Source organism: Gymnodraco acuticeps, unplaced genomic scaffold (assembly GCF_902827175.1).
Source record: "Gymnodraco acuticeps unplaced genomic scaffold, fGymAcu1.1, whole genome shotgun sequence".
Lineage (NCBI taxonomy): Eukaryota > Metazoa > Chordata > Actinopteri > Perciformes > Bathydraconidae > Gymnodraco > Gymnodraco acuticeps.
In genome coordinates, this window is record NW_022992265.1 from 4,028,844 (window position 1) to 4,045,040 (window position 16,197).

At 40.0% G+C, this 16,197-nt stretch overlaps 1 protein-coding gene across 1 annotated transcript; it reads left to right on the forward strand.

Annotated features, from left to right (window-relative positions):
• Positions 1–14: 14 nt before the first annotated feature.
• prcp (prolylcarboxypeptidase (angiotensinase C)) lies at positions 15–16,022 on the forward strand. Its single transcript, XM_034207105.1, has 9 exons — positions 15–450; positions 3,652–3,792; positions 3,877–3,978; positions 4,619–4,800; positions 5,331–5,488; positions 10,513–10,685; positions 13,271–13,438; positions 13,557–13,744; positions 14,928–16,022. The coding sequence occupies exons 1-9, from the start codon at positions 277–279 to the stop codon at positions 15,142–15,144; spliced, it is 1,503 nt and encodes a 500-aa protein (XP_034062996.1). The 5' UTR covers positions 15–276; the 3' UTR covers positions 15,145–16,022.
• Positions 16,023–16,197: the final 175 nt, after the last annotated feature.

Consider the following 16,197-nt stretch of genomic DNA (forward strand, 5'->3'; position numbering starts at 1 on the left):
TAGCCGGCTACAGTTAAATTAAAGTTATTAAAGTGTTGAGCAGACATTGAACACTGATGCTGTGCTCGAGCGGGCTGTCTCTGCTCTGCTGCTAAATATAGGTCACATGCTGTCTGACTAACACCTCTCTGGATTTGCTGACAGGCGAATCTCACTTCCTCTCTTTTACGGGACAGGTCTCATCTTCACTGTGCCAGCAAGGGAGATCATGCGATTTGACTATCATGTGCTGAAGTCAGATCAGTGTGTTGTGAGCTGTGCGTGACAGAAGCAGACATGAAGGCTGGAGAGAGGTTTGTGGACAGAGCTGCAGTTACCTGCATCTTAACGCTGTGTCTCGGCTGTCTGCATGTGATCGCCCTCAAACAACAACTTTTCTCCAGGCGTGGGGGCTCATCTTCCTCAACTGAAAGCCCCATCAGCTATGAAACACTTTACTTTGACCAAAAGGTGAGTTCAAAATATATATCTATTTTTTTTTTAACTCACAATCTGTTCTTTGAAAACTATGTGCAGGTATGCTTCACAAAGCAAACACAAAGCAGTTTCTTCCTCTTTCACTAGTTTCTGTTTTACTTTATCTGTAAAGGTTTGGTGTGTTTTCTATAGTATAAACTAGGTTGCATTTAGTAGTGTAGATAAGGTGCAATTATAGGCCTAATTATTACAAATAATCCCTATAGTCTGAATGAAAAAACAAATAGTAATCATGCTAGTGTTTTATTGTCAATATGGATCTTAACAAAACAATTAAAAAAATAATATTATATAATTACAGGCTTATTAAAGTTTGCTTACTACTTTATTTACCACTACTTGGGCTCATTGTTTACTGTTTACTCCTTTATGTAACACTTTCTTTTTCTAAAATCTTAATCCAGTAGAAATTGTTCATGTGTTGTTTCGGTAGACAATAGCTGTTTTACTCTGGCTTCCTGTAGTGAAGGGAAAACCCACTATTGGCTCTGTTCCTGCCGGCGGAATTGCACCCCCCCTTGGCTCCCTGCCTGAAAAGGTCTCCGGGGCCCACTGAATGTGAAACACTTTACCTGAGGGGGCTTTGAGAGATCTTCATTCAGCCTTTACATTTACATTTACTGTTACTTCATGGAGAATCAGGTGGCACGCTGAGTGTATGCTGAGGGGGCAGCATCATGTTTTTTGACATGCGACCCTGACTCATACAGTCTGACTCTTAGTGATATGCCTGCTTGTGTCTTCATGCTGCAATCATGCTAACCTGACTCATACAGGGATGTTGCGAAAGGCCGTATTCACATGCTTAAGCCTGTCTCACAGCTTGGACATTGGACATCTTTGCGATACAGCTTCAACAAAAGACAAATAATCCCCAACTAGTTTGGTAATCGAGTAATCATTTATGTGATTGTAATATTCAAATATGCAGGTTTCCTGCTTTTCTATTATTTTCTATCAAATGAAGGAACATATCATTTGACCTTTGACTAACAAAGCAGACATTTAAAGACATAAAACTTCGATAGACATTTATTACGATTTTTGACATTTTCTAGATCAAACGATTAAGCAAGAAAATATTCAACAGATGAATCTATAATGAAAGTGATTTCTAGTTGCAGCCCTGATTTGCAAAAACGTTGGGAGAATACAATCGAGTTCATAAGAAAGTAGAAACAGTGGAAACAGTCGCTATTGCTGATTCATCAAAGTTTGCATGAGTTAAAGTGAGAGGGTTAGTGAACCCTTCAGAACAATACACGTATTTTTATAGAATGTATCACCACACAATATTTGTTTCTTCAGACACACAGACAAATTAAAGGATTTGCCTTCTTTGGTTGTATTGCAATATATTAGATCAAATATGTGTTTTGGACTGTTTTTATCAGACCCAAAGTTTAATCAAGACAACTATACATTGACAATGAAAACAACAGTTGCACTCCGTAGTCTAATATCATATGATCAAACGGCTGATGGTGTGTATGTGTGGAACATTATTTGGATTAGGAGACAATGCTCCACACCTGGTCCAACCCACGACATCCTGCCTAATCAGACACGCTGACAAGAAGATAAAGAGCGTTTCCTCCCCTCTGACGCCCATTGTCTTGTCTGATGTGCTTTCTTCACCCAATCACTAAACAAATTGTGTGCTTTTTCTTGACAAGAAGAACAAATAAAATCCCTTCAATCCACTCTCCAGTATCAGAAGCAGCTATTTGTGCAAAATAATCATCAATCATGCTGCCATAGTCTGCACTCTCTGTGGGACATGCTGCTGCGAGGACAGCACCAAGTGGACTAGGAGAGGAAATCCTCTTCACTGCATCTTGCCCCCAGACAATAAATGGAAGTGTCCTTTAGCATCCTCCACTTTAACTGCTGTAGTTTACTTGAGCACATGCTTTGGTGGTTTCCCTCCTGCCTTCAATTGCTTGTTTGTAACACCACAGATGTGTCTCTTTTCCCGTCCAATAGCTAAAGTTCTGGTCCAGTAGATGTTAAGTGTGTGAATTGAATTTTAATTGGAATTAAACTGTTCTTCATGTGCTGCCTGCAGTAACCACAGGGTGGCACTACTCATCACGGTGTGGATTTGTTATGAAACCACTTTAAAAGGTTTTGTGATATGCATACTGAGTGGGTGCAAGTGATACAGTATCACCAGGGGCGCTCTTTTGGTTTGGATATTCAACCTCTTTAGTTTGCATTTAGGTCATGGTTTTATATCTGTTTGCATTTCAAGAGAGTTTGAATTTCAATAATTGAAGAGTTTAGCTCCCAAAATATGAATTCTAACAATTTAGAAACCTGGTTTGAATAAAAAGTAACTAACCACACAAAATACATTACTTATATCTTTTTACAGCAACTTTAAATGCTTTGTGCGCAGAATTCTAACTTAAACTTTTTTATGACCAGTACCGCTGAAACCTAATTTGCTTCCAAACTGCCGAAATGTTCCTTTAAACGGTCCCATGGTCCCCTCACACTTAATAGCATTGCCAAGCACTGAGGAGTCGAGGCTTGAATGGACACATTGAGGCCCCAGAATCTTTTTGGTGTCACTGGCTCATAACATTGCTGCGTCCTTTGTATCCACTGAGGAGGGAAGTGAGTGAGGAGGGGGTGAAAAAACAACACAAAAACATTTTGTATGAAGTGTTGGTGCGGTTTCAAGGGTCAGACAACTCTGTGCAGCCTCATGGGGCTGTCTTCTCCGAGAGGTGGTTGGTGTTTTCTGCTTTTGTTTAATAAAGAATACAGGAAATATCCCAGAAATATCCCAGAATCCCTGAGGTTGGATGAAAGGAGCTCATCTAAAGTGGAACTAATCGAGCGTCCTTTAAACCGGCTCCAACATATTTTCATACAAATTGGGGCTAATTACCCTAGAATCCAATAGGGACTATTATTTCAAAACACCATAGTTGAAAAGGGTCCAGGTGTCCACTGATCATATCTAGCTTTTAGCAGTTTCCTCTAAAATGCTATCTGTAGATTAACATCAGTATATATTTGCAACATTGTATTTCATGGACACATTTACATTTGACCCATTGCACCTTTTGGTAAATTCTGCTCAACTGAGAGTATTTATGATGAGTTTGTGCCTTCATTTAAATTTAGGATTATGCACTTATTTAATGTTTTTATTTCTTCCAGATTGATCATTTAGGTTTCCTAGAGGATGGCACTTTTAAGCAGAGATACCTTGTGGCAGACAAACACTGGCAGCAGCCTGGAGGACCCATTTTGTTTTACACTGGCAATGAAGGAGACATCACCTGGTTCTGCAACAATACTGTAAATACCCCATCTGTTAGCTTGCATTTACACCGCACGTAATCGCCACTCTAATTCAACACCTGTCATTGTTTTTCTCTGAAGGGATTCATGTGGGAAATTGCGGAGGAGTTGGGCGCCATGCTGGTTTTTGCAGAACATCGTTACTATGGAGAGTCCCTGCCATTTGGACAAGACTCTTACAGTGTAAGGGGAGACGCAGTCTATTAGTGAATCTTTGTATGATAACGTCTGATTACATAGGTTTGCTTACATGTTTTAATATAAATGTTTGGTCTCCCAATCATACATAAATTAAAAGCAACAACACTGAGGCATATATTTAAAGATATTTATTCCCAAATAGCATGTGTGTGTTTCTTAAATCCTAGTATTTACAAGATAAATGTTGATTTCACTATCAGTCATTTTAGTTTTTTCTGCAGTTTTTTCGAATGTTATACTTGTCATTATATATATATATATACTTGGCAGTTTTATCCCATAGGCCATAAGACTGCTAAGCACCTGAGCTCTGTTAAGTGCCTCGATAAACATTCATCTGTTTGTCATCTACTTATTTATCTAAATAGTTATCACCGCAATAAACCGTATTTCATTTCGTCTTAATTTACAATATTTTATTAAATATTCTGTTCTTGTATATATCATATTCTATTTGCATGTATATAGACTTCTTGCACTATTTTTTATCTGTATTTTTGTATTTTATTATATATTTTGCATCGTTGGAGGAGCTCGGGTCGTAAGACTATCATTGCCATTTCTACACTGTAGCCTATGACAATAAAACCTTTGAATCTTTGAATCTTGAATCTGCTTGCAGGACAGCAAACACCTGAACTACCTGACCTCAGAGCAGGCCCTGGCAGATTTCGCAGTGCTGATTCAGAACATGAAGGGAAGTTTACCTGCAGCGCAGCAGAGCCCCGTCATCGCTGTCGGAGGGTCCTATGGAGGGATGCTCGCCGCCTGGTTCAGGATGAAATACCCCAATATTGTGGTTGGGTAAGATATAAAAGCAAGTCTTGGGGACTTTAGGTTTGATTTATAATGATAATAATAATAACTTGGAATTATATAGCGCCTCTTCAAGAAACCCAAGGACACTTTACACTATAAAGATGGGCCGTGGGGGGGGGACAAAAAGGAAAACACACAGCAGGGATAAGAAAATAAGATAAAAAAACAGAAATAAACAACAACGCGGAGGAGAGAGATTGAACTGAGTCAGCAAGTGTTTTGAGTCAGCAGTCCTGATTTCAAGGGGGAAGGACCCTTAATGTAGCAGGAAACGTTGAATGTTTGCAGCTCCAAACATTAGTAAAATGTTTTTAACAAAGGGGCTTGCTATGGACACTACAGAGGCACTTCATGTGTGTGACACCAGGTATAAGAATCTATTCACTTTAAAAGCACTATGCAGCCCCAGCAAACATGTTTTAAAAAATGCTCTTATCACTACCAGCATAATGGATGTGCAGCTTGTGTAACTTTGAGATACAAATTTAAATCGTTTTTGCTTCTTATTGTTTCAGAGCTCTGGCAGCCTCCGCGCCAATATGGCAGTTCCCTGGTATGGTGCCATGTGGAGACTTTTACAAAGTAGTCACACAGGACTTTGCCAGGAGCGGGTATAACTGTGATGCAAACATCAGAAAGTCCTGGGAGGCTATTAACAATGTCTCCTCCACTGGTAAGTCATACAGTGAAAATGCATCTGTAGAACATTTGAAAATAACAATAATACTATCACTTTATGGATGTGAAGGGATGAACTGTAGCAATAACTGTGCAAAAGCATACAAATGAAACGAGTAGAATAAAAGGTGAGAAGGAAAAAAGACGACATGATAAAGAAAAGATCCGCATCATAACATCTGTCAACACAATATATGACTGCACAATATCACTTGAATAATTACAACATACCAAAAAAAGAAAAAACAATTCTTATATAAGGTATCCTGGTTTTAAGAGTTTCTACACGTCTGCACAGATGGTCTAAATTTGTGATTTTGATTGACTGTGTGCTAAAGCCTGAAACCAGACAGCGTTTACTCAAACTCGATCTGTTGGGTATAAAATCTAGAGTCTCTCCACAGATGACAGATTATAATGTATGAATCCATAAAATGTACAACCTGCATAACTCAGAATATTTAGACTCTTTAGTATTCTGCTCAGATCTGAATAAGAAAGTGTCCCCACAGGCTCCCTGTACCTTTTCTATTTTCACAACCCTAAACTGTAGGAAGACGCTTTATTGAATTGAGTGCTACTTTTTTACATCACACCGTCAGTTGTTATCAGCAATGAAAAAAGTTTCTAATAAGGTGCACTTTAGCAATGGTTTGATATTTGTATTGACTGGCTTGATTTATAGTTTTTTTCTGTATAAGTTAGCTCTTAGCTTCATTCATTCTTAGCTTCATTAAAATGTGATACGTTGATCAATCAATATCAATATCAATCAATCCATTTCCTTTCTGTTAAATTTGACATTTAACTATAAAGACAAAGGAAGTGTCCTGCTGTAGGATAATGGTCCACAACCTGGCAACCCAAAGGATCTGCTTATATCTGTTACTTTTTCTTTTTTTTTAGCAATTTAGAAAGAAATTGTAAAGCCATGAGTTACTTACTGATACTATGTAACGGATTTCTTATTAAAAAGTGGTACACAACTTTATCAAATAAATTCCGATTGCAGTTTGATAATATATGTAATAGAATAAGATGAAGATAATCGTTTTTCAATTCCTTTAAATATTGATTATTTGTGTAGAGAAAATGTCATACCAATACAAGATCAATAATTGATTTGAGCCATGGCACAGCAATTTTGATAGATAGCATCACATTTCATGAAACATAAGCAAGTTGTGTAATGTCCAGGGGCCTCATTTATAAACGGTGCGTACGCTCAAAAGATGGCGTACGCCAGTTTCTACGCACTGTTTGCGTTTTTATAAAAAACAAACTTGACGGGAAAATGTGCAGTCCTCCACGCAAACTCTGACCCATGACCTAAGCACAACAACAGGAGAGACGAGAAACTGTGACACCGTTGGCAGAAGGAAGAATGGAGAGAAATATGTGGAAATAATACCATAAATAAAATGTTCCCTCTCATTTATCATATATGAAGAATTCATTTTCAAACATTGATTAAAGCCAATCTTAAAATCATTTAACAAACGCCTGTTTGAGACTCCTCAGTAACTTGGAGAAAATAAATAAATACGGAAATGTTATGTTATTGATCACCCCTCGATGATGTTCTCTTATTAAGAAATGTATTCTCATAAATGATGCGGTAAACAGGACAGAAAGACTTTAAACTGACGCCGTTTTGCATTTCTATAGGTTGTATAAATACGAGCATGGTTTTATATACTATCATGTTTAATCATGTTTTATGCCGTTCGCCAATAGCCTACTTGATAAGTCGCTCGTAAAACACAGGAGGTATGGAAACTAAGAACACCATATGTGGTAATCGACAGCTGGAACACAAACCACCAAATACAAAAAAATAATTCAGATCCAGTCGCCATGACTTCACTCTGGAGGGATTCCCCGATCATTTCTTACAGTTTCTCATCAAGGGGGTGTCTCCTGTCCCCGGTACAAACACACTGCCTGAGGAAGGCTATGTTACATTACATTTCATTTAGCTGACGCTTTTATCCAAAGCGACTTACAATAAGTGCGTTCGACCAGGAAGACACAACCTTGAAGAAAACAGAATCATATAAGTACATAGGGTTTCATAGAGCCAAACATTTCAAGTGCTACTCAACTGGCTTTAGATAAGCCAGTCCTTTATTAGTATATAAGTGCTTTGTTAATAGTTCTATCGCTCGAAGTGGAGTCGAAAGAGATGAGTTTTCAGTCTGCGCCGGAAGATGTGCAAGCTATCTGCTGTCCTGATGTCAATGGGGAGCTCATTCCACCATCTTGGAGCCAGGATAGCAAACCCACGTGTTTTTGCTGATGGGAACTTGGGTCCCCCTCGCAGCGAGGACATGTGTATTGTTTTGTCATTTGTTTTTGTCATTAACCTTTTTCGGACCACTTATTTATTTATTTTGGTGACGATCCGACCTCCATGCTGCTGCTCTGGTTCAAACGGCATCCACCAAACAATATGATTTATCTCGACCTCCCCAAAATAACCACAATCTGATGGTGTGAGATGTCTTTTTTAGCTGTTCTGTCGTCATTTCCTGCGATCTTCTTCATAAAGTCTGTCAAAATGAATGAATGAATGAATGGGCGTTTCTTTGACTATTTATAGGCAAATGTGGGCGTTACGTGAAGCCCGCAAAAGCTGCACCGCATTTCGAGTTGATTGTGATTCATAAAGGGAAACTGGCGTAGGACGTGCCGTAAGCAAGTCCTGTGCCGGTACGCAGTCTTTTATGAATCGGAAAATGTCGTCGTATTTATTTGCTTTGTCCTACGTAAGCAACCTTCCCACGGCAATCCTACGCACGGCTTTATAAATGAGGCCCCTGGTGTTTGTCATTATCAGCCAAAATACAATTAAACAGGGTAAACATTAAGATGATTGTCAGGGAATAATTTGCTTAGGTGTTCAACCACAACACAGTTCATCATTTTCTCCTCTTACTGTCTCCTTTCCCACGGCATAGGTCTACGGCCTTGGGTATTGCTGCTATCTCTCTTAAGGAGGGGCAGCTTGGGAGCATTGTTGTTGCCAGTCTATGACAGAGCACAAGCCGCCATGAGGTAATTTACTGTTCAGGGACGAAGGTTCCCTGGCGCACATTCTTTTCTATGGACGAGAGCTCTAGTTAGATTCAGGGTCCATCATTGTTTAGTCTCGCTGATGAAGAATGTTGATTATTACACTCCGAACTAGTTAAAACCTCGAGCTGCAGAATAGTTCTTCAGAATTAGTTTGGCAGCCGCCGTGTCAACTCGTGACACACCACCTGTTTTGTCAGTTCTCCGGCCGTAACTCCAAATAAACCGTCAGTGTTTGCCATCAAAGCTCCAGCTCTCCTCGTGTCTCTCTTGCGGCTTTCACACCAGCGCTTTTCCCTTTCTAGCTCCGAGCTAGAGCTTTTCTGGTTCAGCTCCGGTTTCCCTTTTCTGCTCCCGCTCTGTTCACACCGCCCAGCACCCGACTGGTGCTGCCGCTGCTGCGTCATGACGTCACCGTTTACATCGTTGATTTGCTCCCCAACGGCATTACGGCGCTCACAACAACGGGGAACTGCGTCGGGTCGATGATCGTGTTGCTTTTAATCACACGAAGCCAGATTCAATTGAATAACGACTTCTCCAACCTTATGCTTTTCTCCAGAGTGCCGTGGTTCATTGTTTATTAATGTGTTCCTGCGGCATTTACCGACCACTGCAGAGTTGGCTGCTCTTCCACGGGAGTTTATTCTCCTCCGTTAGCTCCCGGTTAGCTCACACTGCTGCGGCCGCTCTAAAGTATTCACTGTCCGACTCACACAAGCAGCTGATACATACCCCCAGTTCCCCTTAGCCTAAGTGAATGTGTGTCAGTCTGAATTGACGCTGTTTGGTATCACAACGCTGTTATGAAAGTGTCTCTGGTATAAAATGGGTGATGTTAGCATAGCAACCGAAGCTAACCTGACTACTTGCTATTGCTATCCTATTGTGGCATAAACCGTTTTCTACAGGCACATTTTACCGGCGTATTTTTATTATGATTCTACTTGTGATAGTCGGACACGACAACCTGTGCAGCCCATGTATTGATTCCATCCGATAGCTGCTATAATACAAAACAAAACGTCTGCCTCTCTCCACAATGATCAATAACAATGAACGGATGGTCAAAGTAAGGAACAAATAAACAGAATCACACGAAGCCTGGTTAGTGTTGCCTGACTTTATAAAGTGTGTTTATAAGCACTACTGCTTGTAGGCAGGCATGACAGTCGACCCATGTTCAGGGGAGGAGGGTTTAGTTTCCTGCACGCCTCGACGTAAGAGAGACGTAAGCGACGCCACCTCTTAGCTCCGAAGCTCTTGCCTCTAGACCTCTATGCTAGACCGACAATTTTTTGGAGCTGGAAGTGAACCCGATTCCGGAGCTAAGAGCCGCTGCGGTGTGAACAGGAAAAACCGGCGCTTTTCAGGCTCCAGCTCCGAGCCGGAGCTGAAAAAGCGCTGGTGTGAAAGGGGCATCTGAGTCCTGACTCTCCATTGCTACAGAAGCTTCCCCCACAAAGATTTTAGCCCAAAAAATGTGAAAAAGAAGCTTCTAGTTGTCCCCGTGTATGAATGTTGTTGTTTGTTGCTGTATTTTGGTTGATCTGTCCTAAAGATTTGAGATTCCTAGCTTAGAAAAAAAAAAAGTTTAAATGTGCTACTTGATTTAACTTTGATGGTTAAAATAGAAAGTGCTTACTCACAAATTCATTTGGATATTTGCTCCTTAAATTTGAGCACCCTTTCACTCTAACCACTATGATATAATTGTTATTTCATTAGCATTCTGGAGTTAAAGCTATCCTGAGGATTTGATCATATCCTATAACGACACAAGAGAGCTGTAGTCCTTAAGTGCTAACAAAATAACCTTTGTTTATCTTTATTAAAACGAGAATGTCACATTGTAGTTCCCAGCAGTAGACATAAATGCACTTTACATGAAAATGGATTTGCTAAAGTGATGACATTTAAACCTTTTTTGCTCCTTTTTAAAAGCATCTGGTCTTCAGTGGCTGTCAGAGGAATTCAGTTTATGCGCGCCTCTTAAGAACAGGAACGATGCGGTGGGCTTCAAGAACTGGCTTCAGGAGACCTGGGTGAATCTGGCTATGGTGGACTATCCCTACGAGGCAAACTTTCTGCAGCCTCTTCCTCCCTGGCCGATCGAGGTACAAACATCTACTTTACTAAAACAATTTAAAGTTCCAGCTTAACTTTAAATTCATTTACTGTCACTGTTTACTTTTGAAATGAAGTTTGTCCTTGGTGAAGCGGCTGACTTGGCCTGCCCTAAATTGCAGTGAATGTGTGATTCAGACGCCAAAGTGTTTGTTGTGGTCGTTGAAGCCTTTGTTTACAAAAGCTGTCAATTAACTTCATTAATATTCATAAGGGGTCTGGTTTCCTTTTTAGATTTTAAGTATTCTTTAGATGAGCAGCTACAAGTAAGCCACTATTCTTTTGGTGTGTCATACCAATGCCCCTTTCATCTGCACACTCCCTCAGATCTCTGAGGTGTTCCTCTGAGGACGCTCACATGGCGGCACAGAAAGAGGACACTTGCGCAGAGCAGCTCATGAGGCCATCAAAACAAAAGGCTCACCGCTCTCATTTAAAAAGAGACTGTTACACATACTTCAATGGACACTTTTTGGGGAAAAGATAATCACATAACTTGCCAAAATTGCAAAAACAAAGCAAATTTCATTACTTTTTTTAACTCACAACATTACAAAAAGTCATTTGTTTTTGTAGCGGCCAAAATCATATAGAAATAAAACGGATCATAAACTTAAAATATCACTGCTGCTGAGGCACTAGTTAGCGAATCTTACGCAGGGCAATGATCCAAGTCCAGACAAGAATCTCCATTTGTGCATTTTATTCCATGATCCAATATCATTTACAAAAGAACAATGCACAGGTTTCCTATATTCCTTTCCTTAAGCCTTTCCTATGACTTTTCTTCTTTATCCTGCTTGAATCACACTGGTAAAAAAACAGTGTGCCTGCTAGTGCTCTACTCCCACCGCCACTTATCTCCGATATATAGCATTACACCAGATGCTCTAATCACCCCGTGCCCAAACATGCCTTCAAAATAAGAGAACTACTACTTTAACTCACTTCAATAACGACACTAACCAAGAATACATTTACTATAAACACAAACGGCAAGAAAAGTAAATGTTTAACTATTAAATAATATAAAGCAATATATAGCTCCAACAGTTTTTATGTAAAAGAGCCGGTGACAGTATAGCGGTTGTCTTGCGGAGGCTGATTGACTTCAGTTCAGTGTATTCTAGATGTCACCTTGGCATGTCACGTGAATAAACCAAGCTCTGCTGCTGACCCCCCAACTCTGTTTGGTGCTTCGACACCCCTCCTCCAGCAGACTTTCTAAAACTTTTAGTCGTGTGATACATTTTTTGTCTGCTTATTTGGTTATCGTTGAGCCGCTGAATAGACCCAGGAGAACCATGTCAGGTGAAATAAACCCTAAATGGTCATTTTGAGTTTTTTGGCTCCGTGCCTTTAATGTATGCGACCCCTATGGGTGGTTTAAGCGGTTTAGGCAGTGGGTGCAAAGAGGAGCTTTTTTAATGACAAAGCTAATGTGATTATCTGAGTGAGTGTGAGAACGGGGTATTGAGGGCTTAGAGGTGGGAAATCTGTTGGCAGAGATGAATGTATAAGCCTAATCCTATCTGAAAAGTAGGGAGAAGATGCTTTGGAGCAATTGCAGTGTTTTTTTTTCACAGTATAAATCTTTGGTTGGACATGTCTGTGGCCCTCCTCATCCATCGACCACCAACTCCTCCCCAGTCCTCAGACAAAAGCCTTAGTAACAGACTCCACACTAGCTCAGCTCCCCTCCAACCTCCATACAAGAAAGCCCAGTTTCTCCGCCTCACAAAGAGTGCAGAACAACAGCCAACTCTGCCGCTGCAACCATAACAACTCGCAGTGAAATTAAACAAAAGCTGAAACGCAAATATTTATCATCCATGCTACTTATTCCGAGAGATCAACCATGGTTAAACAAAATAGCCGTACGGAGAGCAAAACTTAGCAAAATGTAGATCATTGCCTTAAAGTTAATGGACGCTTTTTTCCTCCCGTGCCAAGATTAGAGCCATAAATTCAAGTTGATTCCAAGGAATTTCATATGCTAATCAGGCGCCACCACTTTTTATGTGGAAAAACACTTTATGGACCACAAGAAAACAAGATCCAGTCTTGTAAACAATATGGAGAACCATACGGGAACAAGATATTTATATTTCTAAGTTTAAAAAAAAAGGCATGCCGCTGTATTTATCTGTACATTTTTGTTGTTTTCCCGTCAACCGGTCAACAATTATTGTCCTCCAAAATTCAAATTTAAATATAAACTTTGTGTTACACTTGGGTTTTATTCTCATTATCACAAGTTTGAGTCTTCTTTTTGGAATGTATGGTCAATAGAAATCCTTTAAACAAAATGTAACCTCATTTCTTAGATCACAAATAGCTAAAACGTTTTATACATTTACAAATTCGACACGGGAAGACGTGGATATTATACATTTATAATAAAAGTAAGGTTTTTGTTGCAGTTCGATCAAATCCCAACATAAAAACAGTTGGAAAAGGGTCAAATTTGATCTGAGGACCACAGGAAGGTATACACCTTGTCTAAACTCTAACGCAATCACAAACGTCTTGTTAATTCTTGGTGTTTTCTTGTTCCTGTGTTATCATTTCCAAGGTGGTCTGCAAGCATCTTGCTTTGGATCCCTCTGTGTCCGACTTCCAGCTGCTGCACGGTGTCTCGGAGGCAGCAAAGGTCTACTACAACTACACCGGAAGCTCCTCCTGTCTCAACACGTCTCAGACAGCGACCGGCAGCCTGGGCCTCCTCGGCTGGTTTTACCAGGTGAGCTGACACACAGCGCAGGGATCAGGCGTGTCATTTTGAATAAATCACAGCCCAGATGTGGCACAGGGCAGCTTTACCTGTCACAATGAATATGTGTTCACTCCCTCTCTCCCAGGCCTGCACAGAGATGGTGATGCCCATGTGCACAGATGGCGTCCAGGATATGTTTGAACCCGAGGAGTGGAACTTCCAGGCCTTTTCTGATGAGTGCTACGCCATGTTTGGTGTCAGGCCGCGAGCTGACTGGGCAGGCACAGTCTATGGGGCGAAGGACATCGCCTCCCACAGCAACATCATCTTCAGGTAAAAATAAAATGGCAGACAGAAGGTTCCCTGTGTTTCCTGGATTTGGCAGGCGCAGTGAGAGTCTTTAAACTGCAGATTCTGACTGGCTTTTATTGCATACTCACAATAAGTATCCACCTGGGTAGCCACAGGAGGTAGACTGAAGTATGTAAAACTTAAATGAAAAAGCACTGACTCTGATGTGGCTCAATCACAAACACTGAGGTGGGTCTTGTTAGGTTAACTACCAATTACAGTAGCAGCTTTTGTCAAGCAATAAACAGGGTGGCACTCAGAAATGTAATGTGTGAGCTTTCAAAGCAACTGAAATACATGTCATAACAAATGCCAATCATTAATGAAAGGCGCTCAAAAATAGGAACAGCAGTATCTTACCGCCCACATGGGAGGTTGACAGATACTGACATACACAGTTGAGTGTTTTATTATATTGTGTAGCACATTTTGTCTTTTTCATATTCTGTATTTTATGTCCATGGCCACATGTTTTTTTGGTGGGAATTTCTGGTGGTTTAAAGTGACATGTTTTTCTTTTAGCTTGTCCTTATTAGGTACATGTTGATATAATGGCTACGGAATAATAACATCATCTGCAATTTCATTGGGTTTCCATTAGCCTAGCTTACACTATACAACTGGCAGCCTCTGGTTTATGATCTTCTGGAAAATGAATGCTAAGGCTCGTCAACCATTTTGCTTTAGCTATCAGTATGTATTATCTGGTATCAGAAATAGAACAACTGGAAAAATAACTATTTTGTTAATGAGTTACGGGACTTAAGAGTGTTCGAAACCTTAAGTTGGCATTCCTTCTACTATTTTAATAAGCAATTTTATCACATCACTGTGTTCTTGGAAGTTATAAGGCTCTTTGGGAAAATGAAAGGGATCCGATTGACTTTTTACAACAACAATCGTACTTGGAAATACCAGTTGGACTTGAAAGTAGTTAAAAAGTTGTCTTTGGCCACTTTAACTAAACTAACTTAATTACATAAATGAACCACCTTAAGTTAAGTTTGTGTAGCTTAGAAGATAAAGAAAAAAAAAACTCTTATGTGCATAAAATGTATACTTTGCAAAACAATTCTACCAAAAGTCCCCAATTATTGTGTAGCTCTAAATACCCTGAATCGACCTCGTAGTAAACATTGTCTGATCCTATGCTGTTGTATTTCAGTAACGGAGGACTGGACCCGTGGTCTTCTGGCGGAGTGACCCACAACATCACAGATTCTCTGGTGTCCATAATGATTCCTGACGGCGCCCATCACTTGGACCTCCGCTACAGCAACGCCCAGGACACAGCTCCAGTCCGCCATGCCCGGGCGTTAGAGGTGAAGTATTTCCGAGAGTGGATAAGCCAGGCCAAACTGCATCCACCCCCCAGACCCTGAAAGCAGCACAATGTCCCCCTACCAGGATTACCTAGCTTTAATTGATCTGACATGGTATTCAACAGGGTGACCTCTGCATCATTATGCCAAAGTGTGTGCCTTTTTTAATTAATGTGGGGGAAGATTTTTTTTACTTTGAAAGATGACCTTTTTATAAAAAAAAAAAAATCAACAACCCTTTTAATTTTAATAACCATGTCATTAATCAAATGGTGGTGTTTTAGCATCTTAATCATTTTCTTTGTCCGATACAAGCACACTCCATTTCTTTATGCCAAACTTTTAAATGTCAAAGGGCTACAGGGGTATGAGAGAAAAATGAGATATGCTTGTGATAACAGTGCTGTCTAAATGTCTTCCTTTGTTAAATCATGTAATCACATTATCATGAAAAGACTGGATCATCCTCGTTTTGTTCTTTTTCTACCCTGTAAAATTTGCCAAAAACCCATTATGGCCTCTCTGCCTCCAAGCTAGTGTTTTTCTGTTGTCAGTGTAATAATCACAGATACACTCAGTTATTCAAATATTTGATTCCATTTTTATCAGCAACTAAGGGATTTGTTGTTCTTGTTGTTGACACTCAGATCTATGTGTTCTTTCAAATGAATGTACAGTCTGATGTTAGTTCTTGACATTTCTAAGACTTCTCAGGAGAATAGTTTGGCACCAAATAGAAAGAAAATCATTCTGTTTGTTTTAAACATACTCTGCACAAAGTCTGCTATTACATTTGATATGTTATTGTTCACAGAAGAGTGTCCTCCTGGCCTTTTTAAGATGTCTATTTATGTCTTATACTAGCTTCATGTAAAATGCTGTCATTCCAAAGAAGTCTTCCATACTAACTGATTAAAAACCTGCTTATGATACGGTCATATAGACTTTCTTAGTGTCTTTTAATCATGTTTAGATGTACTGTTGCTATGTTGAGACCACTCTTTGTCTTGTTATAGAGACACTGAGACTTAAGAGTTACTTCCACCTAGCAGGAACAATTGCATGCGGCTGAGATTTAATAAAAGCCCAATCGGAGGAGGCCAATAAAGTCAG

What these genes read in the sequence shown, in the direction of transcription:
- prcp (XM_034207105.1), top strand. Translation starts at nt 277, where the DNA reads ATGAAGGCTGGAGAGAGGTTTGTGGACAGAGCTGCAGTTACCTGCATC. An exon ending in TACCCCAATATTGTGGTTGG is followed by an intron (nt 4,801 to 5,330) that starts GTAAGATATAAA and finishes TTATTGTTTCAG; the next exon opens with AGCTCTGGCAGCCTCCGCGC. An exon ending in TTCCTCCCTGGCCGATCGAG is followed by an intron (nt 10,686 to 13,270) that starts GTACAAACATCT and finishes ATCATTTCCAAG; the next exon opens with GTGGTCTGCAAGCATCTTGC.